This window comes from Triticum dicoccoides, chromosome 6A (genome assembly GCF_002162155.2).
Source record: "Triticum dicoccoides isolate Atlit2015 ecotype Zavitan chromosome 6A, WEW_v2.0, whole genome shotgun sequence".
Taxonomy (NCBI): Eukaryota; Viridiplantae; Streptophyta; class Magnoliopsida; order Poales; family Poaceae; genus Triticum; species Triticum dicoccoides.
This window is the reverse complement of record NC_041390.1, coordinates 95,179,787-95,206,691: the sequence shown is the minus strand read 5'-3', so window position 1 is coordinate 95,206,691 and position 26,905 is coordinate 95,179,787. Positions and strand designations below refer to the sequence as shown.

At 47.6% G+C, this 26,905-nt stretch overlaps 2 protein-coding genes across 2 annotated transcripts; both read right to left on the bottom strand.

Annotated features, from left to right (window-relative positions):
* Positions 1-6,235: 6,235 nt before the first annotated feature.
* On the bottom strand, positions 6,236-11,079 carry LOC119318814 (serrate RNA effector molecule-like). The gene is made up of 11 exons (XM_037593394.1): positions 11,035-11,079; positions 10,073-10,127; positions 9,804-9,878; positions 9,623-9,697; positions 9,488-9,535; positions 9,108-9,176; positions 8,204-9,016; positions 8,061-8,109; positions 7,240-7,364; positions 6,969-7,136; positions 6,236-6,605 (listed from the first exon to the last, which is right to left on the bottom strand). Exons 3-11 carry the CDS (start codon positions 9,866-9,868, stop codon positions 6,545-6,547), a joined length of 1,473 nt encoding a protein of 490 aa, XP_037449291.1. The 5' UTR covers positions 9,869-9,878; positions 10,073-10,127; positions 11,035-11,079; the 3' UTR covers positions 6,236-6,544.
* Positions 11,080-12,398: 1,319 nt separating this feature from the next.
* On the bottom strand, positions 12,399-15,471 carry LOC119315260 (protein At-4/1-like). The gene is made up of 8 exons (XM_037589928.1): positions 15,303-15,471; positions 14,519-14,624; positions 14,319-14,374; positions 13,623-13,700; positions 13,479-13,552; positions 13,227-13,360; positions 13,040-13,135; positions 12,399-12,888 (listed from the first exon to the last, which is right to left on the bottom strand). The coding sequence occupies exons 1-8, from the start codon at positions 15,387-15,389 to the stop codon at positions 12,737-12,739; spliced, it is 783 nt and encodes a 260-aa protein (XP_037445825.1). The 5' UTR covers positions 15,390-15,471; the 3' UTR covers positions 12,399-12,736.
* Between the last annotated feature and the right edge of the window lie 11,434 nt (positions 15,472-26,905).

Below are 26,905 nucleotides of genomic sequence, written 5' to 3'. Positions count from 1 at the left end.
GCGGCCGGGTTGGCGGGCAGAGCCGGCTCGAGGCCGGGTTGGCGGGCAGAGCCGGCTCGAGGCCGGATTGCGGGGAAGCCGGCAGGCGGCCGGGTTGGCGGGGCCGGGAGCAACGCGGACGATCGGGTCGCGGAGCCGGCCGGCCGGGAAGCTGGCGAGCGATGCAGGAGGAGGCGGCAGGGGGAGCAGGGGCTCAGGTGCGTCAGGGCCTGAGGCAAAGCGGACGGCGCGCGGAGCCAGGCACGGCGCGAAGCACGCGCGGGTGCGCCGGGGGATCCAGAGACGGACGGAGTAGGGAGGCGCTCGAAGAGCTCGTAGAGGTCCGGCCGGGCACGAGCAACGCGGCCGCGCGTACGAGCGCCTCCCCTGATGGCCAGGGGCGGAGCCAGAATTTGAACATAGAGGGGCGAAGAGGACAATGCATGTGCAAGAAATGCAAGACCAAAGTATATCGATTCTTAAATATAGCGTCGATTTCAAACAAACAAAGTCGATTTTTTCTTGCAATTACATTGAAATAGCTACACTTTTACTAGCTTAGATAGATGTATATCCACGCACAACAGGCCCATCAAACCATCAAATATCAAACTTTGCAGTGATTTCACTCCTAAAATATATACATGTCCATCTGCATTCTGATCCGTTGACCGAGTGGTTAAAAGAAATGGCTTCACTTGTTAGTTATCGGTGGTCTCTTCTTCCTCATGCTTTATGCAATTCTAGACTTATAGTTAGTGCAAAAACGGGTATACAATTTGTAATTGAATCTAACTAATACAACCTTTGTCCCAAATTATTTGTCTTAAATTTATTTAGATACAAATGTATTTATAATACTAAACCATGTCTAGATACATCCATGTGTAGAAAAAATCTAAGACAAGTAATTTGATATGGAGGAAGTAGTTTGTATACTCTAAATGTAAAATAATATATTTATGTTACATACCTCAGGTGGAGATTAGACAAGCCCACAAGCCGTGCTGTGAGAACCAAGAGGCGGAGATGTTTGCCAATTAGTAGATCAGCAAGTGGTAGACCCATACCGGCGCACGGAATCCGCAGCTTGGTTAATCAGGTCGTCACTGATGCTGATGGTCTGCCGCTCGATTAAGCCTAGCTCCGCGGCGGCGGCGGCAGCGGCGGAAGGATCGAGATGAAGTTGCGCAAACAGATGGCAAAGCGATGTGTACTGTTCCAATCTCTACTTTTAATGGAGCAGTTGGTAGTCTCGCTTCCAGGGTTTTTTTCGTCCCACCACTTTCGTCTGGTTTTTTTCGTAGGTTAACGTCGTAGATTTTTTTCGTCGCCTCCCCCACTTCATCGGTTTATTTTCACTTCACCCTCTCACACAACGAAAAAAATTGAACGGATCAGAACCTTCCATACTAACGCAAATTATTTAGTAATGTCTTTATGTAAAAGAATCAATCACAATCAATCATAATTAATCTTCATAACGTTTGTTTCCTTCCGAATCACGTCCATAATTTTCCTTCCTTGTTTGGCCAGAAACTGTTTGGTAGCAGAGATTAGGAAGCTTTCTATGAGTGTAGTAATACGAAGTATTCTTTTTCTTGATGATTCGTTTCCATGCATGATGATAGTAAATTAGGCCAACATTCACCACTATTTATCAACGTCATCAATCGTATCCATTCCTAGCAGTTGGTAGTCTCGCTTCCAGATTTTTTTTCGTCCCACCACTTTCGTCCGGTTTTTTTCGTAGGTTAACCGTCGTAGATTTTTTTTCGTCGCCTCCCCCACTTCATCGGTTTATTTTCACTTCACCCTCTCACACAACGAAAAAAACTGAACGGATCAGAACTTTTCATACCGACGCAAATTATTTAGTAATGTCTTTATGTAAAAGAATCAATCACAATCAATCACAATTAATCTTCATAACGTTTGTTTCCTTCCGAAGCACGTTCATAACTTTCCTTTCTTGTTTGGGCAGAAACTGTTTGGTAGCAGAGATTAGGAAGCTTCCTATGAGTGTAGTAATAGGAAGTATTTTTTTTCTTGACGATTCATTTCCATGCATGATGATAGTAAATTAGGCCAACATTCACCACTATTTATCAACGTCATCAATCGTATCCATTCCTACCAGTTTTAAGGGAATCTGCTCGCTATGTCTTTTTTAAGGGGATCCGCTCGCTAAGTCGTCGTCGCACGTTATTTTCACAAGCAATTCCCCTAAAAAAGGCGTGGGTATTGGTAGTTGAACGCCCGCTAGGTTTTCCGCATGTCCCATCCTCGCGCTGTGCCGCCGCCACCCGCCGAATTTCCAGCCGCCCAAGCCCGTTAACTTCGCCAGCCATCGGGTCGACTGCCCCCGCCCCAAACCCCCATCCCCGAGCACTAGCTATCGCCGCGTTGCCGCCCCAAGCTCCACGCCACCGGGAATGAATCAAGCGCCGTCCTGACACCGCCGTCGCCGGCCCAGCACCTCCAGCCTTGCATGGACAGCTTCAATGTGCAGTCTCTCTTGCTGTCTCACCTTCTGCCAGCGCATGCAGCGGCGGGGTTGGACGCGTGCATGCTTGCTAGCTTGCTCTCCGTGCGTACGTACTTGCTCTGCGTGCGTCGCACCGGCCAATGCGCATGATGCGTGTGTGCCTGCTTTTCTGTATGTGTATGCCAGCGTGATGCGTGTGTGCGTTGCTGTGTGTGTACGATATAGATGGCCCGAGTGTGTGCATGTTGTGCTCTGCTCTCTGCTGATCTATGTGTTGGTGCTCCTGCTATATGTTCATGCCATACAAATGAAATTTCTGTTAATCTTCTGACATGTTGAGTTGGTTCTCTCTGTCTTCTGAGGGGGTGAATGCAAAGCAGTCTATTAAGCCAGGCACTATTGCTGAGCTAAATTGACAAAAAATATTGGTAGCCATAGTTGTAGTTTAAGTAGTAGCGAGTTGTCTGATATGTATAAAGAGCCCGTTGCAACTGAGCCCGTTGCTAAATTGACAAAAAAGGTCGCCGTTGTCATTTGATATGTATAAGAATATTAAATGTATTATTAACATGATTAATATTGAACTCTTAAAGTTAATGTGGCCCCATTGCAACGCACGGGCGTTCTTCTAGTAGATAAGTAATTTTCGAGGCCTGCTAGCAGTTCAAACCGATTATATACGTGGTCTGTGGGCTATCAATTGTGGGCTTGGGCTATTCAGCAGTAGTACGTACGTAGAGGTGTCAGGCCTGTGTGTTTGCTAATGACCAGATCCTCTTACGAATCCAACGTAGCAGCAAATCCTCTTACGAATCCAACGTAGTCCCCGCTGAGTTTCGTTGAGGGGGGCCGATCAATAGGGGGGTCTGGCCCCCGCTCGCCCCCCCCCTTGGCTCCGCCTCTGCTGATGGCGACAGGCGGACGAGCAGAGGCGTGCTAGTGTACATCCATTGTCTGGGAAGTGTACGGGGATTACTTGGGTAGTATCTGAATTTTGTCTGGAACTAGTATATGGCCATTATCTGGCTAGTGTATTGGCATGATACGGGAAGTGTGCAGGCAATATCTCGCTTGCATCTAGCCATTGCACGAGAAGTGTATGAGTGGAGGAACGACACGCAGCTCAGAGGGGAGCAGACGCGCGGCCATGGATGGAAACGGCTGACCGAAACGAGGCGGCGCAGCGCGCGCGTGGACGAATGGCCGGCGTCGCCGCGGTGGTAACGAAGAGGCCGACGGCGAGGACGCGCCACCCCTCGCGGCCGCTCTGGGGGCGGGTCGATGTCGAGCCCCCGAGCGCTACCAGAGAGACGGCGCGACGCCGCGGCGGTGATGGCGAAGATGGTCCCGCCCGGACAGCGAAACCAGCAGCAGCGTGGTAGCATGGTAGTAGTACCGCCCCACGGTGGGCGCCAACTGTCGTGGTATTTCTCACGGGGGGCTTGCGAGTCGACAGATGCCACAAGGGCTTAGTGTGTGGGTAAGACTGCTGCTGATAGGCCCGGGAGCGGGTATGCGAGTAGCACGCGGTGGTTTACCCAGCTTCGAAGCTCTCCGGAGAGATAATACTCCTACTGCTGCATGTATGAGTGTATCTATCTAGGGTGTGCATCGGACAATACAAAGTGCTCCTGGAGCTGTATCTGGGATCAGTGCCAAGTGCATCTGATCCGGTATATGCCTATATGAGGCATGCTAGTGGCCGTGAGTGTGTGTGTGAGTGAGTCCATGTGTGTCTCTTCCCGGATGGATGGATGGATGCTCATATATATAGTGTGGCTAGCTTATCATCTAAGCTAAGTGGTGGCATGGGCAAGGAACAAGTGACACTATACATGATGACTGAGATGACGCGTGAATAGTGCTCGGGTACATCCGTCTCGTCGGTGTCTTGTCGGTGTCGGGTCGGGCTGCAGTCGCAGCCGGCTGGTTGGCGCAGTCGGCAGCCGACTGGTTGACGCAGTCGGCAGCCGGCTAGTTGGCGCAGTCGGCAGCCGGCAGGCAGACTGAGGGGCTTTGCTAGCCCCGATGTCTTGAAATATCGTCTTGCCGTCCTCGGGGTACCCGTGGTCGATTACTCCGACAACTTAATTAAACATAACGACTTAATTCTAATCTACTCGTCGTCGTCGGAGTCGCCGAGGTCCACGATCTCCCCCCCTGTCGTCGTTGCCGTCGCCGCCGTCGCTGCTCTTGCCGCCGTCGTCCCAGTAGCCGTCGTCGCCCTCCTCCGGAGCCACCTGCGGCTGCACCGCTTCGATGGCCGCCGCCGCATCCAGTGCGGCCTGCAGCTCGGCGGCCTCTCTCGCCTCGGTGGCCTGCAGCTCGGCGGCCTCTGCTGTCGCCGCCGCGTTGAGTGCGGCCTGCAGCTCGGCGGCCCCTCTCGCCTCTGCGGTCGCCGCCGCGGCCGCCGCTTCTGCCTGCGACGCCCGCAGTGCGATGAGATAGCCGGGGCAGTCGTCGGGGTCGCCGTCCTCGTGCAGTGCCAACTGCTCCGGCGGGATCTCGACGACGGGAGGGGAGGCGGGCCGGGCGATGGCGGGAACCGGACGGCGGGATGAGCTCGAAGACGGTGCGGCCGCCGGAGGGGGACGGCAGGGCCGGCGCGGGGCGGAAGACGAGCCGCGCGCGGCAAACGACGAACCGCCCGGGCCCGACGACGAGCCGCCCGTCCGCAACTCCCGACGAGCCTGCGCGACGACGGCCCAGTAGTTCTTACCCTTCCAAAATCTCGCGCGGCCGACGATGTTCCACCGTCCGCCCTCGTGTTGGCGGAGCTCATCCGGCGTCGCGCTGGGCCCCCTCGTCGGGTACCCGTCGGCGGTGATGTGGAACGCGCGAGGCAGACGACAGCCCGGCGGCACCATCATCCCGAGACGGATGAGCTCGTCTGTCTCCGGCGTGCCCAGGCTCGTCGGCCACGAGCTACCGCCGCCGTCGGACGCCATGGAGGCCACCGGGAAAGGGAGCTCGTCGGCGGTGGAGCGAAACGGTGGGTGGGGTGAGCGGGTCGAGGCACGCCGAGTGGAGTGGGGGAGGCAGACGGGGCGACGAGCGGCGTTTTAAAGGCAAGCGTCGGTGGGTGGGGGAGGCCGTCCGGTAGGTGACCGACGCCCGGCTTAACGCCGGCATTAATGGCGCATCGGGCCGGCGGCCGCGTCGGGAACCGCCCTTGACCGTCGCTTAGAAGGCACGCAACGCCCCGTCCACACACGTCGCGTCGTGTTATTTTTGTTTTTTTCGTCCAGCCGACGCCACGTCGCCACGAGTACGTCGCTCGACAGGTCGCGTCGTTTTTTTTCTCCACGTCGCCACGAGTACATCGCTCGACAGGTCGCGTCGTTTTTTTTTTCTTTGCTCGTCCTCGTACGTACGTGGACGGACGCATGTACAGGTAGTCGGCGTACAGCCCCGTCACGCGGGTACAACCCCGTCGCGCGGGTGGGTACAGCCCCGTCGCGCGGGCGGCGGCTTTTTATGTGCTGGGACGATCTTACCTTTTTTAATGAAGGGGTAGGGTGCGATCTCAGTCGTTGTTGTGTTTAGGGGGTTGTACCGAAGAAGAAGTGTCTTTTTGCCTGTAAAGATGCTTTTCTTACGGAGGGAGCCTGGCTGTTTGCAAAGGCAAATACTTGACCACACGGTGTCGTTTGGCTGTTTGAGCCCGGAATGTAAATATGAGACGCTGTTTAGGTATCATCACCTTTTCGTCGGAGAAAATAACCACATCAACAAAGAGGCAGCACAAACCACAAACAAATGCCTACAAAGTACAAACAAACATAGAAGTTCTCCATACTCCAACTGTGAATACGAGCGGTCGGATGGATCATACTGATTTTCCAGCTTCTGATTCGGCGCATTCCAACAAGCACGGGCGATAAATCACATTAAAATACTTCTATTTTGAGGAGCGGGGGTGTTGCAGAAAATGACGAGGCATCATACGTCCGCCAGGACTTCATAAATCCCATTCCCTGTCTGTCGTTGCCATTGCCACGGCAACAGCGAGCAATTTGCTGGAGCACATTCGCTATGTGGGTCATCAGCGGATTAGAGTGGGTAAATGGAGACGCCCTACACGCTTCTGTAGTCAATGGCAGTGACTTCTTCCTCAGGAGCATCAAGATCATTGTACCTGCAAGCAGGATCGAAAACAGGTTATGCGATACTCATGGAACGGACAAGTGCAGAGTGGAAATAGATTCAATATTATTTTTACAGAAGAAATTGCTTCCACAAGAGTGAGAAATACAACAGAGTGATGACAACTCCCCAGCCTCAATAAAAATGCATGATGCCAAACTAGTAGAGAGTACAAATTCTGCTAAATGAAGAATGGTCGGTTGTTAAGTATACAAACATACAAGGGCTGAAGATAAAATTCAGCATAGCAACAAAAGAGCCGTTACATGTAACACAAAGCACCTCAATAAAGATTTTGGAATCTTGCTTATCTAATCCTTGAGAAAGTACAGGAAACTAGAGGAGTATCACTGACCTTCGCAAGGGACGAGGATCAAGCGGAAAATGCGGATACATGGGCATCATTGGTTCAGGCATCAAAGGTTTCTTCCTACGCTGAGCACCATTCGGTCTTGGGGGTCTTTGCTCTCGCATCATTTGAACAGCCATATCTGGTGGCATAGGAACAAATGGTCCCAATAGGCTAAAACAAGGCAACCAATGTTAGCACTCTGCCTGCACTTCATATGCCTTTTCGTAAAAAGAAAACAAGTGAATTAATAGTCTATCAGCATAACATAACCTACCCAGCACCAGGCACAGGGATTAGTAGTGTTGGAGGGGCGTCAGGGATAAGTGGGGCATTTGAACCCTGCTCATCAAAAGCGCCTAATGCCTGCTCATCTGCTATTCTTCTCATTCTGCCGCTGTCCTGCATATAGGACATGGGGTATAAAAAAAATTGTAACACTGCAGCTTTATCATTTCAATAAACATGACTACTGATTTGCGTGCAATTTCAATGAAGGCGAAAATGGCAATGCAAAACACAAGCAAAAAGGTCACCGGGGTTGTGATGAAACTTGAATACTATCACAAGATACAAGAAATTAAAAATTTGCAGGAAGTAATATGTAAACTTCATAAACCATAAGAATAACTAATTGTTAACATTTTCTGGTAAAAACTGGTTACAAGTAAACTTCAGGTAACCAGACATGGGAGGCAATCTTCTCTTTTACATTGACCTTTTGCTATTTTGACAACACAATGGTATGCAGGAATAAGTAGCTACTCCCTCCGTCCCATAATGTAAGACGCTTTTTGACACTACACTAGTGTCAAGAAATGTCTTACATTATGGGACGAGGGAGTACTTTATTTCTTACTTCCTCCTTTCCAAGATATTTGAAGTTATAGGTTTGTCCTAAGTCAAACTCGTAAAATTTTGTATAAACTTGATCAAACTTAAGGAAGTTTGACTTAGGATAAACCTAGAAATTTTGGAATGGAGGGAGTATCTATGAACAGCACCTGTCCTAATTTCTTGTATGTATTCCAAGAAAGTCTGAATAGATAGCTAAATGTACCAGGCCACTAAATAACTAAATGATGCAAAGATTCTTACTTGTTCAGATTGCTGCATAACTGGCTTTCCACCTGGGGCATTTGGATCACTGCACCCAAAAGAAATTACATGAGAAACATCACCTTTTAACACGTTTGAAAATTGTTTTAGCTTTAGTTTAATCTGATTATACTGAAACATACTTCATGTAATTTTGGAAATAGATATCATCTTGGACTCCCAGAGTTAACACAGAGACCAAGTCAGGATGCTTGAGCTTTAGATGCTTGTGAACAAACTCAGGAGCATGGAAAACTTTTGCACACCCCATGGCTCCACACCCATACTTATAGCCATAATTCTCATCCACAATTTTCTTGACATAAGGTGTCAGAGCTTCAACAGTTGCTGTATCAATTTTGTCCTTGGCAGTCAATACAACTAGAGGATCCTCGCCATTCACCAGTCTTTCGTGCCAGAAGGAATCCAGTTTTTTCTCCCAATCAGCAGCACTGATGTTAAACGCATCAGCAATTTTGTTGTCAGCTCTCACATGACGAAAACCATTTGCGTTTCTCCTCTCAGACATGCCATAGTAATCAACACCATGGACACGCCATAAGTAGGTAAGGAGAGTGTCAAGGAGCTCAACACCATCAAGGCCCTTGACAGTAGTTAAGCTCCGGATAATGACTAAAGGCCCTGCGGATCCAACATGTGATCTGTCATCATCTGGCTTGCCATGATCACCACCAATTGACAGAATGTTTCCAACAATACCCTTTTCCATGTCAAGCTTTCGCACTAAAGCTAGAGTTTGATCTATGTCAGCTTGAATTCGTCGATACTTTGAACTGACTGGATGAGCTTTCGGAGCAGTCGAAAGTGGTCCAGGTTCTTTTGGGGGACCTCTTCCATTCTTTCTTCTCCTGTTGCCATAATCTTCACCATTCCCAGAGCTTCCATAGTTGACATTCCCTGATTTGCTTGATCCATCAGCAATCATTCCAGGACCACTGGACCAAGACAATAAGGATATCAGCAAAACTGGCAAAATTGTGCAATATATATAAGACAAAATTAGATAGGATTAGAGATGCATCTCACAGGTCCAAAGTTCCACTTCGCAAATCAAGAATTAAACTCTTCGCTGCAGCCTTGCAAAACTCATTCCTCCTGAGTTAACAAAATAAGACATGCCAATGATCAGCAAAACTCAACTACCAACAAGAAAAGCTCAACTAAAAATAAGTACTCCCTCTGTAAACTAATATAAGAGTGTTTAGAACACTAAAATAGTGATCTAAACGCTCTTATATTAGTTTACGGAGGGAGTAGAAAGCATACATAAAAATAACACATACAACTGTTTCATCTAGTCATGAAGTGTTACAATCATTTTTGGTGGTACTCAACACAGATCGGAGTACCAAAATTTGTGACAGTAAGCAAACTATTTTCAGAAAGAGAGGTAGCAAGTGTTTCACCTTTCAATAACAGATAATAAGCTTGTTGGGTGGTACTTCTCTTTCAACCTGCAATTACAGTCAAATGAAAGAACAAACCATTAGTTCCTTGAGAGCGTAAAGCTAACACCTCTAGATGAAAACATTTTAACATACCTAGTATCATCCTTATGGAGATCAAAATAGGCATGTTTCTGTGTAGTAATGTATGCTGTCTTGTATTCTTGGTACCTTGTTAACCATGGAAGGTTTAATCAGCCAATTAGGTGGTTCTCAACTGAAAGTGGTTCTAGTACCAATAGCTCAAAGTAAACTTCTGTTCGATTCTGTTGATTACCTGCTCTCAGCTTCAGCTGGTGAAACATCATCTTCAAGAGCTAGGATAAACTGTTTGTACGTCATTAATCCTTTTCTGAAAATATTCAGAATCATATATAGTCACATGCAGTGCAAGTATCGCCTATCAGGGATTCAAAATGGAAACAGAAGTAACCCAAGAGAAAGAAAAAGATAAACAATATACACATGGCTTGAGAACTTAGGAACTAACATTATAACATACTAAGCAGATCAAACCTATCCGTTATAAGGCAACAATTTCTATACCTTTGGGTTATATCTTGAACCTTACTGGAAGCACCATAGCCAGAGTTAGGCCCATCTGAAATACAAGCAAGTAATACATGATGTGAAAACGCATGAAGCTTGTGTGCTAACACTAGCTGTTGTTTCCTTCTGCATAAGCAGGCTGGTAGTAGAACAGATTAATTCACATGCTTGATACTAAGAATTGTAGATGTTCGAGACTAGTGGTAAGCCTAGAAGTAATAGAGCATATCATGCTGACACCACAAGTCTTCCATTTTCCTTTTCCTAAAGGGCACTAACAAAATTAGTGATGTTGACTCCAACTTGTCAAACGCTTATGAACTAGTAACTAGCATACACTTGATTGATGGGAGCAGTTGTTCAACCTAGGAAGCCCACAAGTCAAGCTTTAGTTGTAAATTCTTTTCTGAGGAACAGCTTATAAGTTATAAAATAGATACTGTGCATGCTGTACAAACTGTACAGCATCATGCATTACAACACCATAGTGTGCATAGTGCACGAGACTGAGGAGCTGACAAAATGTACAACACCATCACATTGCCCACATACGGATTATCAAACACGAGAAAAGCTTAAACCCTCACAAGCCTTTCAGGTCACGTGCTTGAGATCGAAGGCCGTAGGTGAGTGCTCCAAGAGCGAGCAGCTCAACTGACAGCCAAATCACACATGATAGTTACAAGTGTTTGGGCACAAGAATGACAGATGGCAAACAAGTTTTTCATTGACCTCAAATCAAACCCACATGTTTCGAGGTGAAGGTGGATCAGCAAGGTCTGACAGCTTAGTCTCGACCAGGCCAAGCTATCGCTTCACTATCTCAAAACAACCCACAGGCCGAGAACCCTCAAAACTCTGTTTCGCCGATCACGCGAACTTGTCACAGACAGACACAGAGCGAATCAGGTTGGAAATGCATGCGACCAAGACGTGAAAGCTCATCAGAGTCGGCTCACCTGGAGCGCGATGCCCGGCGAACCTGCCACCGTCTCCGCCGCGCTCGTACCTACACCAAGCGCCGGCCAGGCACGCCCAGAAACACAGAGGTTAGCTTAGAACGGCACGGCGCGGAAGGGCACAAGTCCCGAAGCCTCACCTCCCGCCGCGCGGTGGGCTGCGTCGGCCAGCCCCATCGTCCCTTCGAGGCCGCTTGGGCGGGTCGGGAGACGGCGACCTCCTCGGCGGGGAGCGGTGCCGCCTCTTCCCGTCGTTTGATCGCGAAGGCGACCTCCGCCGCGGCGGGCCCATGATTTCTGCGGGGCTGGAGCTCCTGGAGGAGCGCGACGAGTCGCTCTCCAAGCGGTAGGTGACGCGCACGGGGCGGGAGGAGCCGACGGGGGGAGGTGGCGGGAGCGGCACGTGCACGCGCTCCGGCGACGGCTTCCCGCGTTGGCGTGGCGAGCGCGAGCGGCGCCGCGCGCCCTGGCCGCCTCCGGGGCTGGAGCTCCTCCCATCGCTGCGCGGCGAGTCGGCGTCCATGCGGTGGCCGGCGACGCGCTCGGGGCGGGACGAGCCGAGCGGGGGAGGGGGAGGGAGCGCCTGCGCCTGGGCCTGCGCGGCGCCCTCCGAGCGGGAGGCGATGGCGTCGACGAGGCGCACGGGGCGGGAGGAGCCGAGCGGCGGGGGCGGCGGGAGCGGAGGGTCGTCGTCGGCGTCGGCGTCGGCTTGGTCGGCCCACGAGCGCGCGGGCCCGGGCCGCGCGTGGCGATCGCCGGGCGGCGCGGCGAAGAGCGGGCGGACGGGCTGGTCTCCAGGAGAGCGCGGGGCGTCCCACGTAGGCCACATTGGCGCGGGAGCACGGGGAGACGCCTCGCGAGGGGTTCGGGCTGTGACCGGTACGGCCGGACGGCGCGGCGGCCGAGGTTTAGCAGGCGGAGAGGAGAGGCGTGGGGAAGAAGTGGGTGAGAGAGAGAGCGGGGGAGGGAAAAAGCTGCAGAAACGGCAGGGGTGATCACGCACACAGCGTCACAGCACACCACGCCGTGCGCCGCGGAGGGGTGCCAGGCTGTAGCGTCTGGGGTGGATTTCGTGCGGGCCGCGTCGGGCTAACGGGCCTGGGCTGGGCCCGGTGGCAGAAATTGCATTGGGCCTGCTTGTTCGATGCTTCCAGAGCACAGGGCAAAACGAACCAGCCATGCTGAAGTAGGCACCAAACGCTGCCAGAAAAACGATTTGCGATATCGGATGCCATAACGCCGATCCAGGGAACACATCAAGAGGCAGGAGGAAATCGGCTGGAGTCAATGGAGGGATCGCATTGTACTCCAGCATATACAGTCACTTGTATGCACTGTATTTATCATCACCATCTATCAATCTCTGAACAGAAAACACCCCGTCGTCTCTACCAGTTCTCAAAATATGAAGGGCAAGAGGCCTACACAGTGAATGCCATGAATGTTACAGTATGGACTATACATACATGCAGAAAAGCTCTCCTCTGCATTCCAGAGCATACATTTCATCCGGTAATCAGTAGTCTTACTGTGTAACCCCTGATTGTGTGACCATATGGTACTGTTTCTCGTCTCAACACGAGAGAATCACTGATGGCGAGATATGGTGCATGTGACTGTACATGGGGATTGGGGAGGGAAGCTACTTGAGTTTGATGGCGACGAAGGGTTCGGAACCTGACGGCGGGAGCGGTGCCGGCTCTCATGAGCAATCGAGTCCGGAGCTCGCCAGCCTCCGCTTCAGCGACTCGTTTTCCTTCCGGAGCTTCATGACCTTCTGCTTCAGCGACTCCACGTGCTGGACCGAGACGGAGTCCCTTTGCTGCTCTGCATGCTTCATCTTGAGAATCCTCACTGGATCAAAAAAAGAAGATCAAATTGCTGTCAAGAAGTGGTTAGGTTAACTGGCACAAGAAAGCGTGAATGGGCAACCCAAAACTGTTTAAATCTGCACGGTTGACAAAAACACTTGTTTATTTGGCCCACCAGTCCAGATTACACTTACGCTCATTTTCTGCAGTTTTAAGCTTCCTTTGCGTGTCGTCTTTCTCCTCTTGTTCCACCATGATTACATCGTGCAAATCCTGGATATCGTTTTTATCTGTAACAGGAGCAAAGGGGGTGTTTACATTATCAGAGATAAGAGACGATGATCCAAGGGATCAGCACGGAACGCAAGTTTAGAGCATTACACTTCATATGTACTTCAGCAGTGACCTGCTCCAACTTGCTACCTAGCATGTCGATGTGAGCTTTATGAGCACCCAGGTCCAACTTGAGTTGTTTTATTGCAGCCTCATCAGCAGCTTGCTGAACAAGAGCACAGCTGGTTGCAGCGGAAGTTAGCTCTTCAGTTTTCACAAAACAATCAACAGGATGATTTGATCTGAATCCCCAGCTTCTCGCTACAGTAATATGTCACCTCCCATGGAACGTTTCTTTACCTGAGTTTGCTCTCCAGGGCATTGCAATTCATTTCATTGTCATGCTTAAGTTGTTCGATCTCCCTCTTATGCTCCTGTTTGAATATAAGATTCATGTTAGATTGATTTTATGGATTAACTGGATGCTTGGAAGCAGTTAACTACCTCTTCCATGGATAGCAATCTGCTATTTGCTTTTCCTAATTCTTCCTTCAGACCTTGAGCTTCTGTGTGATATTTAATCTGAATAAAATCAATCATATCAGAAATAGTCCATATTTTGATGGGCATGATTTTATTGCATATTAAAACCTAGTACCTTGCCCTATAGTTAAACTTCATATATTGTCAGCTTTCAAGCACAAACAGGAAAACAATCAGACCAAATTGTACAATTCGTGGCTGGGCATCCACGTTGTTCCTCTTAGCTGCGAGATTGTAGCCTCCAGCACTATGTACCTTTTCTCTGTTTTTCTCTCCCTCTGACCCCATGTACTTCTGATGCTGAGCACTTTGTAACACCTTCACGATCGCAATAAAGGTTCAGGCAGGCGTAAGCCCGCCGTTGACGCGTCAAAAAAAATTTGTACAATTCATAAGTTAATAGAATGGACCAGAATATCCACAAGAATTATAGTCCTCCCATGAACTCAATCTCACAAGTGTAAAGGACAGCAAACAGTCTCGAGCTAAGACCATCAACTTAACAGATTTCATCTACATCCACTAGTTGACGACTGACGATGAAAACTAATTTAGTTATTTCATCATCTTATAGTATTATAAATTCACCAGCCTTGGAAAGCAGACAGTTGCGTAGCATTGTAACTGCACATAGCATTACAGCAAGTAGCAAACTACCTGGTTGGTGAACTTGAATAAAGTTTCAGTGTACAGCCTCCTTAACCGCTCATTATCTGCGCAACAGAAAAAAACTCAATGCTTCTTCCAACCTCAGCAAGCAATGGAAATTATCACCTGTTACATGATTTACATTAACAGGAAAGCAAAAAAAAAAAGCTGGACTGGATTGTGGAAGAATGCTGGAATTTCAGTTAAACCTTTCTTGAGATCTGTTATATGCGACTCAAGAGCTTCACGCTTCTTGGATTCAGAACTGCAGCTCACTCTTAAAGCCTGGACCTCAGCTAGTGCATCTTTATACCCCTGTTCAGAATAAAGAGCCAGTAAACAACAGAAGATCAACACAGCACAGGAAATAAATACTTGGATACAGATCATTTTTTCTTAGGCAATGAAAACTGTTAGATTAGAAGTCAGTGGCAACACTTGAGTTCTGGAAGCAGCAGAATTTGCAAAATCAGTCTCTCCTGCCCCACAGAATTTATTGGGGACTTAGGAATTGAAATAGCATCTCAATCCAGGAATAATTTGCAGTGGGTTCGACGGAGAATCGAGCGCTGGAGTTGAACTACTGTGGAAATTTCCCCGCACAGCAGCATCTCTCCATGTCAATGGGACGAGACGCTCCTCGGCATAACCAATCAGCTAGCACAATCCGCAGCATTGGCCAAAAATGCAACCATACGGGAAGGGAAGCTGCTACCATCAAAGACGCAAAATGCTCTCGATTCCCCCAATGCCGTCGGAGACAATCTATTCGGCGTTCTCCATCTCGTAGGCATTTCGTCTAACACCTGAGCGTATGTGTGTTGGCGTTCCCCCGGAAGGTTCGGAGATTGCTGCGACGGCTCGAGCTCTTCGGCACCTGAACGTGGCGTTGATCCAACCCCAAAATCCGAGACGGACGGGGTGCAAGCGAGGCGCGAACCAGCGGGAGCGGGACGGTGGTAGGGTGGGATGCCGCGGTGCGGGGCTACTGACCTGGGAGAAGCGATGGAAGTTCCGGAGCAGCGACTCCAGCTCCCCGTCCCCCGCCGCCGTCGTCGCCGCCGCCGCAGCCGCCGCCATCGCCGCGCGTCACCTGTCCTGGGCTCCCCGCGTTGCTCTTGCTCTGGTCGTGGGTGGTGGTGGGACGCGCCGGCGAAAATGAAAATTAACCAAGCCTTACACTAACCCCTCTGACGAAAGTAAAAATTATAAACAGACCCAAATGGATTTCTTTTAGGGGTGAATGGATTTCTTTTGTGGTGTCAAATTGATTGTCGAATGTCACGGCTCATACATTAGCGCAATTATGTGCGAAAATACATAGCTGGACACGAGAACATCTGCTCCTGGATGAGCAGTAAATTAAAATAAGGAAATTTTCTGTGGGCGTGCAAAGATTATGACAATGTGACATAGGAGGAGCTCGGGACACAAAAAGCAAAATCAATGTTCCAAAACCAAAAATTCTAAACCTTTCTTGAAACTCTGTTTTCTTGTCCAGAGCCCCTACGATGTCATATCGCCACAAATTTTTACATACACCTAAAAAACTTGTGCACCAAAACATTCTCCTCAATTGTGTGCTACTTATGATTTTATCCTGTGCAATGTAACTTATTCGAGGAACTCTTTGTAGTGAATTTTTGTGACCAATAAAGAGTGACATTCTCTAAAAAAATATTACATTGGTAAAAAGTTCCACCATACAATATTCAGGTGGGTAATAACCTTGGAACCCTCCTTTATTCTAATTTTGTTTTTTTAATCTTGCCATTAAAGAGGTTTTCATGTGGTGTAAAATTTTCAATCAAAGGAGCTTTTGGACCCCATTTTCATGTAAGAAAACAGAGTCTTGTACAAGAAGAAACATCATCGGCCATATATATACCCCCAAAGCCTACAGAGCATGCATCCAGGGTGAAAAACTAAAAGAAAATGAAACTTAACTAGGGGAGATACATTGCCCTTTCACATCCCGTGACTACAAGCTATAGGAGCATAACCACACACAGTTGAACTCAACCTAGAGCAGAGACTGTATATTATAGACCATGCAAGAGAAAGCAGTGGAACAAAGTAGTAAAGCCCAAAATCATTTTCACGGGTAGACACATATCCCGTTGACCGTAGACCTCTAGCATATGCTCTTTCTTGAAGATTTCACTCGTCACTTGAGCAAGTCTTCTAGACACCATCACAACTTCTTTTTTGCAATCCTCTTTTCTATAGTATAAGATTAGTGGGGACATTAAGAAGTATACTTGAAAGCAAGATTTGTTTCATGTTTTCCAAATAGTCCATAAAAGTCCAGCAACCCCTAAAGAGATTATAGCTATATCCTTGCCAATATATCTATACAACCAATTCTGTCATACATCAAGAGATTATAGCTAGATAGTCCATAAAAGTCCGGCAACACCTAAAGAGATTATAGTCGGATTTGGGGGTTTTGGAATTTCCCAAAGCAGCCCCAATAACATTCCGTAAAAACCTAGCCAATGAGCAAGAAAAGAAGAAGTGATCATTACTCTCTTCATTGTCACGGAACTCAACTTCCTATTTCATGTCCACTCTTTGTTACTCAGTTTATCTTTGGTCAGAACCCCGTTTTTAGTAACAAGCCAGGAAAAGGCTTTAACTTTTAAATCCATTTTCATCCTCCACAACAACTTGTCGGGGGGAGACAACATGTCTAGCAACGATGTAATGATAAAGTGATTTAACTGAGAAAGTACCCAAGATTGTACTATGTACCCCACCCCCACCCCCAAATCCAATTGATGCAATGCGGGAGTAGGGTTTTACCTCCAGAGCAAGGGCCCGAACTTGGGTAACTTTGCTCCTTGCTTCCCATCTAGGATTTCCAGCTAGTTGTGGTACCCTAACGAAGCGTCTATCGGAATATACATCCACTATAGGTGATGTGATCAAAACAATGTGTATCTCAACAACGCATGATGTATCTGAATCAACAAGTTGTACCTTTGGTGGTACCTTGTTGCAACAACTTAGATGGTGTAGGTGTCGGTGATGGTGAGCAAGAGCTGGAGTCGTTGTGGTCGTAGTGGTCTAGCACAAATATACATATCAGTAATGAAACGAGGAATATATTGAAATCTAGACCGAATGTCATGGTTCAATCCATTGAAAAATTTATTCTTTGTCCTTGGATTCGTTTATCTCAAAACAATGCATATACAATTTCAGTAGTTGAGAGTAAGCACAACCCGGGCTCAAAATCGCATTTCTGACATGTTCCTTTTTTACCACTAATGTAGAATTTCTATATTTTGTTTCGTCTGTGTGGTACCCTCATAATGCGCTCCATGGCCTACTAGCATGGTCAACCTTGACACTGTGAGTGGTTGAGTGTTAATCTAGTGTATTATGTTAAATTTGGCCCAAATAATGTTAAATATTATGTGTTTATGTAAAGAAATAAATTTGGCTGGGAGAGGGGGGCAATAGTCCTCTAGTTAATTCTATGCTATAGCTCTCGTGGGTGATGCAGAAGAGCAACAAAGAGCGGACATATTCCGCACACAAAAGGTTTTGGGTTCCTTGACAAAGTGGTGCTCAAAACCAAAGACACCAACTCCAAGCTCGCCACGTGTAGCCAAACGCATGAGAAATGGAAGCTGCACACGGTGAAGAAGGTGGAGCAAGTGAAGAGCATCCCGCGGACCCTCCCAGTCTGGCTCTGCACCGTCCTCTACTCCGCCATTTACACCCAAATGGCGTCGCTCATCTCGTGTAGGGAACCGCGATGCGCCAAACCACACCTTGGCGCGGATTTTCAATCCCGGCATCCAGCATGTCTGTCTTCAACATTCTCATGGTCGCAGCCACCATCTTCTTGTAGAACTGGGCCATCTTCTTGTTCCTGGCATGGCTTACCGAACGCCCGGCCAGACCCAACGAGCTACAATGGATGGGCTTTGGCCTGGTCCTTAGCAGGGTGAGCATGAGTTGGAATCGTTGCACTTGTAGTGGTCTAACCCCTACTCTTTTTCTAAAGAAATATAAGAGAGTTTAGATCACTAGAGGGTGTACTATATGTCTCTCAAAAACACAAGAAATATAAGAGCATTTAGATCACTAAGTAGTGACCTAAACGCTCTTATATTTCTTTATAGAGGGAGTACTATATGTCTCTCAAAAGCACAAGCATAAATATACATATCAGTAATGGAACAAGAAATATATCAAAATCTAGACCAAATGGCACGGTTCAAGCCACTGAAACAATACATAGAAAATTACGGTTGTTGATAGTAAGCATTGACTGTGTTACTACCTTATTCTAATTACATGAAAAATTATAAGTACAAGAATCTGAAGGAAATATGCCCTAGAGACAATAATAAAGTTGTTATTTATATTTCCTTATATCATGATAAATATTTATTATTCATGCTAGAATTGTATTAACCGGAAACTTGATACATGTGTGAATACATAGACAAACAGAGTGTACCTAGTATGCCTCTACTTCACTAGCTCGTTAATAAAAAATGGTTAAGTTTCCTAGCCATAGACATGTGTTGCCATTTGATGAAAGGGAACACATCATTAGAAAATGATGTGATGGACAAGACCCATCCGTTAGCTTAGCACTATGATCGTTTAGTTTGTTGCTATTGCTTTCTTCATAACTTATACATGTTCCTATGACTATGAGATTATGCAACTCCCGAATACCGGAGGAACACTTAGTGTGATATGAAACGTCTCAACGTAATTGGGTGATTATAAAGATGCTCTACAGGTGTCTCCGATGATGTTTGTTAAGTTGGCATAGATCAAGATTAGGATTTGTCACTCGGTGTATCAGAGAGGTATCTCTGGGCCCTCTCGGTAATGCATATCACAATAAGCCTTGCAAGCAATGTGACTAATGAGTTAGTTGCGGGATGTTGCATTACGGAATGAGTAAAGAGACTTGCTGGTAACGAGATTAAACTAGGTATTGAGATACCGACGATCGAATCTCGGGCAAGTAACATACCGATGACAAAGGGAACAACGTATGTTGTTATGCGGTTTGAACGATAAAGATCTTCGTAGAATATGTAGGTGTTGGAAATATGCCCTAGAGGCAATAATAAATTAGTTATTATTATATTTCCTTGTTCATGATAATCGTTTATTATCTATGCTAGAATTGTATTGATAGGAAACTCGGATACATGTGTGGATACATAGACAACACCATGTCCCTAGTAAGCCTCTAGTTGACTAGCTCGTTGATCAATAGATGGTTACGGTTTCCTGACCATGGACATTGGATGTCGTTGATAACGGGATCACATCATTGGGAGAATGATGTGATGGACAAGACCCAATTCTAAGCCTAGCACAAAGATCGTGTAGTTCGTATGCTAAAGCTTTTCTAATGTCAAGTATCATTTCCTTAGACCATGAGATTGTGCAACTCCCGGATACCGTAGGAATACTTTGGGTGTGCCAAACGTCACAACGTAACTGGGTGGCTATAAAGGTACACTACAGGTATCTCCGAAAGTGTCTGTTGGGTTGGCACGAATCGAGACTGGGATTTGTCACTCCGTGTAAACGGAGAGGTATCTCTGGGCCCACTCGGTAGGACATCATCATAATGTGCACAATGTGATCAAGGAGTTGATCACGGGATGATGTGTTACGGAACGAGTAAAGAGACTTGCCGGTAACGAGATTGAACAAGGTATCGGGATACCGACGATCGAATCTCGGGCAAGTACAATACCGCTAGACAAAGGGAATTGAATACGGGATTGATCGAATCCTCGACATCGTGGTTCATCCGATGAGATCATCGTGGAACATGTGGGAACCAACATGGGTATCCAGATCCCGCTGTTGGTTATTGATCGGAGAACGTCTCGGTCATGTCTGCATGGTTCCCGAACCCGTAGGGTCTACACACTTAAGGTTCGATGACGCTAGGGTTATAAAGGAAGTTTGTATGTGGTTACCGAATGTTGTTCAGAGTCCTGGATGATATCCCGGACGTCACGATGAGTTCCGGAATGGTCCGGAGGTAAAGATTTATATATGGGAAGTCCTGTTTTGGTCACCGGAAAAGTTTCGGGTTTTATTGGTAACGTACCGAGACCACTGGGAGGGTCCCGAGGGTCCACCAAGTGGGGCCACCAGCCCCAGAGGCTTGCATGGGCCAAGAGTGGGAAGGGACCAGCCCCTGAGTGGGCTGGTGCGCCTCCCACAAGGCCCAAGGCGCAGCTAGGAGGAGAAGGAGAAACCCTAGGCGCAGATGGGCCTAAGGCCCACCCTAGGGCGCGCCCCCCTCTTCCCCTCTTGGCCGCCCCCTCAAACCCATCTAGGGCTGCCGCCCCCATAGGGGTGGGAACCCTAGAGGGGGCGCACCCTCCTCCCCTCCTCCTATAAATAGTTGAGGTTTGGGGCTGCCCAAAACAAGACGATTTGATCTCTCCCTGGCGCAGCCCTACCTCTCTCCTCCTCGTCTCTTGCGGTGCTTGGCGAAGCCCTGCTGGAGTACCACGCTCCTCCACCACCACCACGCCGTTGTGCTGCTGCTGGATGGAGTCTTCCTCAACCTCTCCCTCTCTCCTTGCTGGATCAAGGCATGGGAGACGTCACCAGGCTGTACGTGTGTTGAACGTGGAGGTGCCGTCCGTTCGGCACTAGGATCTCCGGTGATTTGGATCATGATGAGTACGACTCCTTCAACCCCGTTCTCTTAAACGCTTCCGCATAGCGATCTACAAGGGTATGTAGATGCACTCTCCTTCCCCTCGTTGATGGTTTCTCCATAGATAGATCTTGGTGACATGTAGATTTTTTTTGAATTTCTGCTACGTTACCCAACAGTAGGAACCAATATGAGCATACAGGTTTCGCTATTGGTTATTGACCGGAGATGATTATCAGTCATGTCTACATAGTTCTCGAACCTGTAGGGTCCGCATGCTTAACGTTCGATGACGATCGGTATTATGAGTTTATGTATTTTGATGTACCGAAGGTAGTTTGGAGTCCTGGATGTGATCACGGACATGACGAGGAGTCTCGAAATGGTCGAGACATAAAGATTGCTATATTGGAAGGTTATGTTTGGACACCGGAAGGGTTCCGAAGTGTAACGGGTATTTTTTGGAGTACCGGGAGGTTACCGGAACCTCCCGGGGAGTCTATGGGCCTTATTGGGCCCTAGTGGAGAAAGAGGGCAGCAAGCAAGGTATGGGGCGCGCCCCCCTTGGCCCAAACCGAATTGGTTTAGGGTTTGGGGGGTCGGCCCCCTCTTTCCTTCTCCCCTCCTCCTCTTTCCTCCTTCTCCTAGTATGAATAGGAAAGGGGGCCCAAACCTACTTCGAGTAGGATTGCCCCTCCTTGGTGCGCGCCTCCTCCTAGGCCGGCCTCTTCCTCCCTCCCTCATTTATATACGTGGGGAGGGGGCACCCCAAAGACACACAAGTTGATTGTTTAGCCGTGTGCGGTGCCCCCCTCCAAAGATTTCCACCTCAGTCATATCGTTGTAGAGCTTAGGCGAAGCCCTGCGTCGGTAACTTCATCATCACCGTCATCATGCTGTCGTGCTGAAGAAACTCTCCCTCGGCCTTAGCCAGATCTAGAGTTCGTGGGATGTCACCGAGCTGAACGTGTGCAGATCACGGAGGTGCCGTACCTTCGGTGCTAGGATCGGTCGGATCGTGAAGACATACGACTACATCAACCGCGTTGTCATAACGCTTCCGCTTACGGTCTACGAGGGTACATGGACAACACTCTCCCCTCTCGTTGCTATGCATCACCTAGATGGATCTTGCGTGTGCGTAGGATTTTTTTTGAAATTACCGTGTTCCCCAACAGTGGCATCCGAGCCAGGTCTATGTGTAGATGTTATATGCACGAGTAGAACACAAAGAAGTTGTGGGCATGGGTATATACATATTGCTTGTCGTCACTAGTTGATTCTTGATTCAGCGATATTATTGAATGAAGCGGCTTAGATCGACATTACGCGTACGCTTACACGAGACTGGTTCTACCGACGTGCTTAGCACACAAGTGGCTAGTGGGTGTCTGTTTCTCCAACTTTAGTTGAATCGGATTCAATGAATAGGGTTCTTTCTGAAGGTCAAAAAAGCAATCACTATCCCGCGTTGTGGTTTTTGATGCGTAGGTAAGAACGGTTCTTGCTCAACCCATAGCAGCCAAGTAAAATTTGAACAACAAAGTAGAGGACGTCTAACTTGTTTTTGCAGGGCATGTTGTGATGTGATATGGTCAAGACATGATGCTAAATTTTTCTGTATGAGATGATCATGTTTTGTAACAGAGTTATGGGCAACTGGCAGGAGCCATATAGTTGTCGATTTATTGTATGAAATGCAATTGCCATGTAATTGCTTTACTTTATCACTAAGCGGTAGTGATAGTCGTAGAAGCAATAGTTGGCGAGACGACAATGATACTTTGATGGAGATCAAGGTGTCAAGCCGGTGATGATGGTGATCATGACGGTGCTTTGGAGATAGAGATCAAAGTCACAAGATGATGATGGCCATATCATATCACTTATATTGATTGCATGTGATGTTTATCCTTTATGCATCTTATTTTTCTTAGTTCGGCGGTAGCATTATAAGATGATCTCTCACTAAATTTCAAGGTATAAGTGTTCTCCCTGAGTATGCACCGTTGCTACAGTTCATCGTGCCGAGACACCACGTGATGATCGGATGTGATAAGCTCTACGTTCACATACAACATGTGCAAGTCAGTTTTGCACACGCGGAATACTCGGGTTAAACTTGACGAGCCTAGCATATGCAGATATGGCCTCGGAACACTAAGACCGAGAGGTCGAGCGTGAATCATATAGTAGATATGATCAACATAGTGATGTTCACCATTGAAAACTACTCCATCTCACGTGATGATCGGACATGGTTTAGTTGATATGGATCACGTGATCACTTAGATGATTAGAGGGATGTATATCTAAGTGGGAGTTCTTAAGTAATATGAATAATTGAACTTTAATTTATCATGAACTTAGTCCTGGTAGTTTTTGCATATCTGTGTTTTAGATCAATAGCTCGCGTATAGCTCCCCTATTTTATTTTTGATATGTTCCTAGAGAAAAATAAGTTGAAAGATGATAGTAGCAATGATGCAGACTGGGTCCGTGATCTGAGGATTATCCTCATTGCTGCACATAAAATTATGTCCTTGATGCACGCTAGGTGATGAACCTATATTGCAGGAGCAGATGCAGATGTTATGAACGTTTGGCAAGCTTGGTATGATAACTACTTGATAGTTTAGTGCACCATGCTTTACGGCTTAGAACCGAGACTTCAAAAATGTTTTGAACACCATGGAGCATATAAGATGTTCCAAGAGCTGAAATTGGTATTTCCGACTTATGCCCGAGTCGAGTGGTATGAGACCTCTGACAAGTACTTTGTCTACAAGATGGCGGAGAATAGCTCAACCAATGAGCATGTGCTCAGATTGTCTAAGTACTACAATCGTTTGAATCAAGTGGGGGTTAATCTTCCATATAAAATAATGATTGAAAGATTTCTCTAGTCACTATCACCAAGTTGCTGGAACTTTGTGATGAACTATAATATGTAAGGGATGACGAAAACGATTCCCGAGCTCTTCGTGATGCTGAAATCGACGAAGGAAGAAATCAAGAAAAGCATCAAATGTTGATGGTTGACAAAACCACTAGTTTCAAGTAAAAGGGCAAGGGAAAGAAAGGGAACTTCAAGAAGAATGGCAAGCAAGTTGCCACTCCCATGAAGAAGCCTAAAGATAGACCAAAGCCTGAAACTGAGTGCTTCTACTACAAAGGAAATGGTCACTTGAAGTGGAACTTGAAGGAAATATGCCCTAGAGGCAATAATAAAGTTGTTATTTATATTTCCTTATATCATGATAAATGTTTATTATTCATGCTAGAATTATATTAACCGGAAACTTAGTACATGTGTGAATACATAGACAAACAGAGTGTCACTAGTATGCCTCTACTAGACTAGCTCGTTAATCAAAGATGGTTAAGTTTCCTAGCCATGGACAAAGAGTTGTCATTTGATAAACATGATCACATCATTAGAGAATGATGTGATTTACTTGACCCATCCGTTAGCTTAGCACGATGATCGTTTAGTTTACTGCTATTGCTTTCACCATAACTTATACATGTTCCTATGACTATGAGATTATGCAACTCCAGAATACCGGAGGAACACTTAGTGTGATATCAAACGTCACAACGTAACTGGGTGACTATAAAGATGCTCTACAGGTGTCTTCGATGGTGTTTGTTGAGTTGCATAGATCGAGATTAGGATTTGTCATTCCGTGTATCAGAGAGGTATCTCTGGGCCCTCTCGGTAATGCACATCACTATAAGCCTTGCCAGCAATGTGACTAATGAGTTAGTTACGGGATGTAGCATTACGGAATGAGTAAAGAGACTTGCCGGTAACGAGATTGAACTAGGTATGATGATACCGATGATTGAATCTTGGGTAAGTAACATACCGATGACAAAGGGAACAACGTATGCTGTTATGCGGTTTGACTGATAAAGATCTTCATAGAATATGTAGGAACCAATATGAGCATCCAGGTTCCGCTATTGGTTATTGACCGAAGATGAGTCTCAGTCATGTCTACATAGTTCTCGAACCCGTAGGGTCCGCACGCTTAACGTTCGGTGAAAATCAGTATTATGAGTTTATGTGTTTTGATGTACCGAAGGTTGTTTCGGAGTCCCGGATATGATCACGGACATGACGAGGAGTCTCAAAATGGTTGAGACATAAAGATCAATATATTGGATGACTATGTTTGGACATCAGAATGGTTCCGGGTGAGTTTGGGCGTATACCGGAGTACCGGGAGGTTACCGGAACCCCCCGGGAAGTATATGGGCCTTACTGAGCCATAGTGGGAGAGAGGAGAAGGGAGCCTAGGAGGGGGCACCCCCCAAGCCCAATCTGAATTGGGTGGGGGGTCGGCCCCCCTTTCCCCCTTCCTTCCTCTCCTAATCCAACTAGGGAAGGGGGGAATCCTACTACTCCCGATGGGAGTAGGACTCCATTGGCAGCGCCATAGAGGGCTGGCCCCTCCCCCTCCTCCACTCCTTTATATACGGGGGAGGGGGCACCCCATAGACACACAAGTTGACAATTGTCTTAGCCGTGTGCGGTGCCCCCCTCCACCATAATCCACCTCGGTCATATCGTTGCAGTGCTTAGGAGAAGCCCTGTTCTGGTAGCTTCATCATCACAGTCATCACACCGTCGTGCCGACGAAACTCTCCCTCGACACTCAACTAGATCTAGAGTTCGTGGGACGTCACCAAGCTGAACGTGTGCAGATCGCGGAGGTGTCGTACCTTCGGTGCTAGGATCGGTCCGATCATGAAGATGTACGACTACATCAACCGCGTTGTCATAACGCTTCCGCTAACGGTCTACGAGGGTACAAGGACAACACTCTTCCCCTCTCATTGCCATGCATCACCAAGATAGATATTGAGTGCGCGTAGGAATTTTTTTGAAATTACTGTGTTCCACAACAGTGGCACCCGAGCCAGGTTTATGCGTAGATGTTGTTTGGGGAACATAGTAATTTCAAAAAATTTCCTACGCACACGCAAGATCATGGTGATGCATAGCAACGAGAGGGGAGAGTGTGATCTACGTACCCTTGTAGACCGACAGCGGAAGCGTTACGACAACGCGGTTGATGTAGTCGTACGTCTTCACGGCCCGACCGATCAAGCACCGAAACTACGGCACCTCCGAGTTCTAGCACACGTTCAGCTCGATGACGATCCCCGTACTCCAATCCAGCAAAGTGTCGGGGAAGAGTTCCGTCAGCACGACGGCGTGGTGACGATCTTGATGTTTCTACCGTCGCAGGGCTTCGCCTAAGCACCGCTACAATATTATCGAGGAGTATGGTGGAAGGGGGCACCGCACACGGCTAAGAAAACGATCACGAGGATCAACTTGTGTGTCTAGGGGTGCCCCTACCCCGTATATAAAGGAGCAAGGGGAGGAGGCCGGCCGGCCCTATTGGCGCGCCAAGGAGGAGTCCTCCTCCTAGTAGGAGTAGGACTCCTACTAGGAGGGGGAAGGAAGTGGGGAGGGAGAAGGAAAGGGGGGCGCCGCCCCCCCTCTCCTAGTCCAATTCGGACCAGGGGGGAGGAGGCGCACGGCCCACCCTGGCTGCCCTTCTCTCTCCACTAAGGCCCATATGGCCCATTACTTCTCCCGGGGGGTTCCGGTAACCCTCCGGTACTCCAGTTTTCTCCGAAATCACCCGGAACACTTCCGGTGTCTGAATATAGCCGTCCAATATATCAATCTTTATGTCTCGACCATTTCGAGACTCCTCATTATGTCCGTGATCACATACGGGACTCCGAACTAACTTCGGTACATCAAAACTCATAAACTCATAATATAACTGTCATCGAAACCTTAAGTGTGCGGACCCTACGGGTTTGAGAACAATGTAGGCATGACCGAGACATGTCTCCGGTCAATAACCAATAGCGGAACCTAGATGCTCATATTGGCTCC

Excerpts from the sequence above, each read along its gene's own strand:
- LOC119318814 (XM_037593394.1), bottom strand. The coding sequence starts at position 9,868 with ATGACGTACAAACAGTTTATCCTAGCTCTTGAAGATGATGTTTCACCA. Across the intron at positions 9,536-9,622 it reads CTCCATAAGGATGATACTAG|GTTGAAAGAGAAGTACCACC; the intron begins GTATGTTAAAAT and ends CTGTAATTGCAG. Across the intron at positions 9,177-9,487 it reads TTATTATCTGTTATTGAAAG|GAGGAATGAGTTTTGCAAGG; the intron begins GTGAAACACTTG and ends TTGTTAACTCAG.
- LOC119315260 (XM_037589928.1), bottom strand. The coding sequence starts at position 15,389 with ATGGCGGCGGCTGCGGCGGCGGCGACGACGGCGGCGGGGGACGGGGAG. Across the intron at positions 14,375-14,518 it reads TATAACAGATCTCAAGAAAG|ATAATGAGCGGTTAAGGAGG; the intron begins GTTTAACTGAAA and ends TCTGTTGCGCAG. Across the intron at positions 12,889-13,039 it reads TAAAACTGCAGAAAATGAGC|TGAGGATTCTCAAGATGAAG; the intron begins GTAAGTGTAATC and ends TTTTTGATCCAG.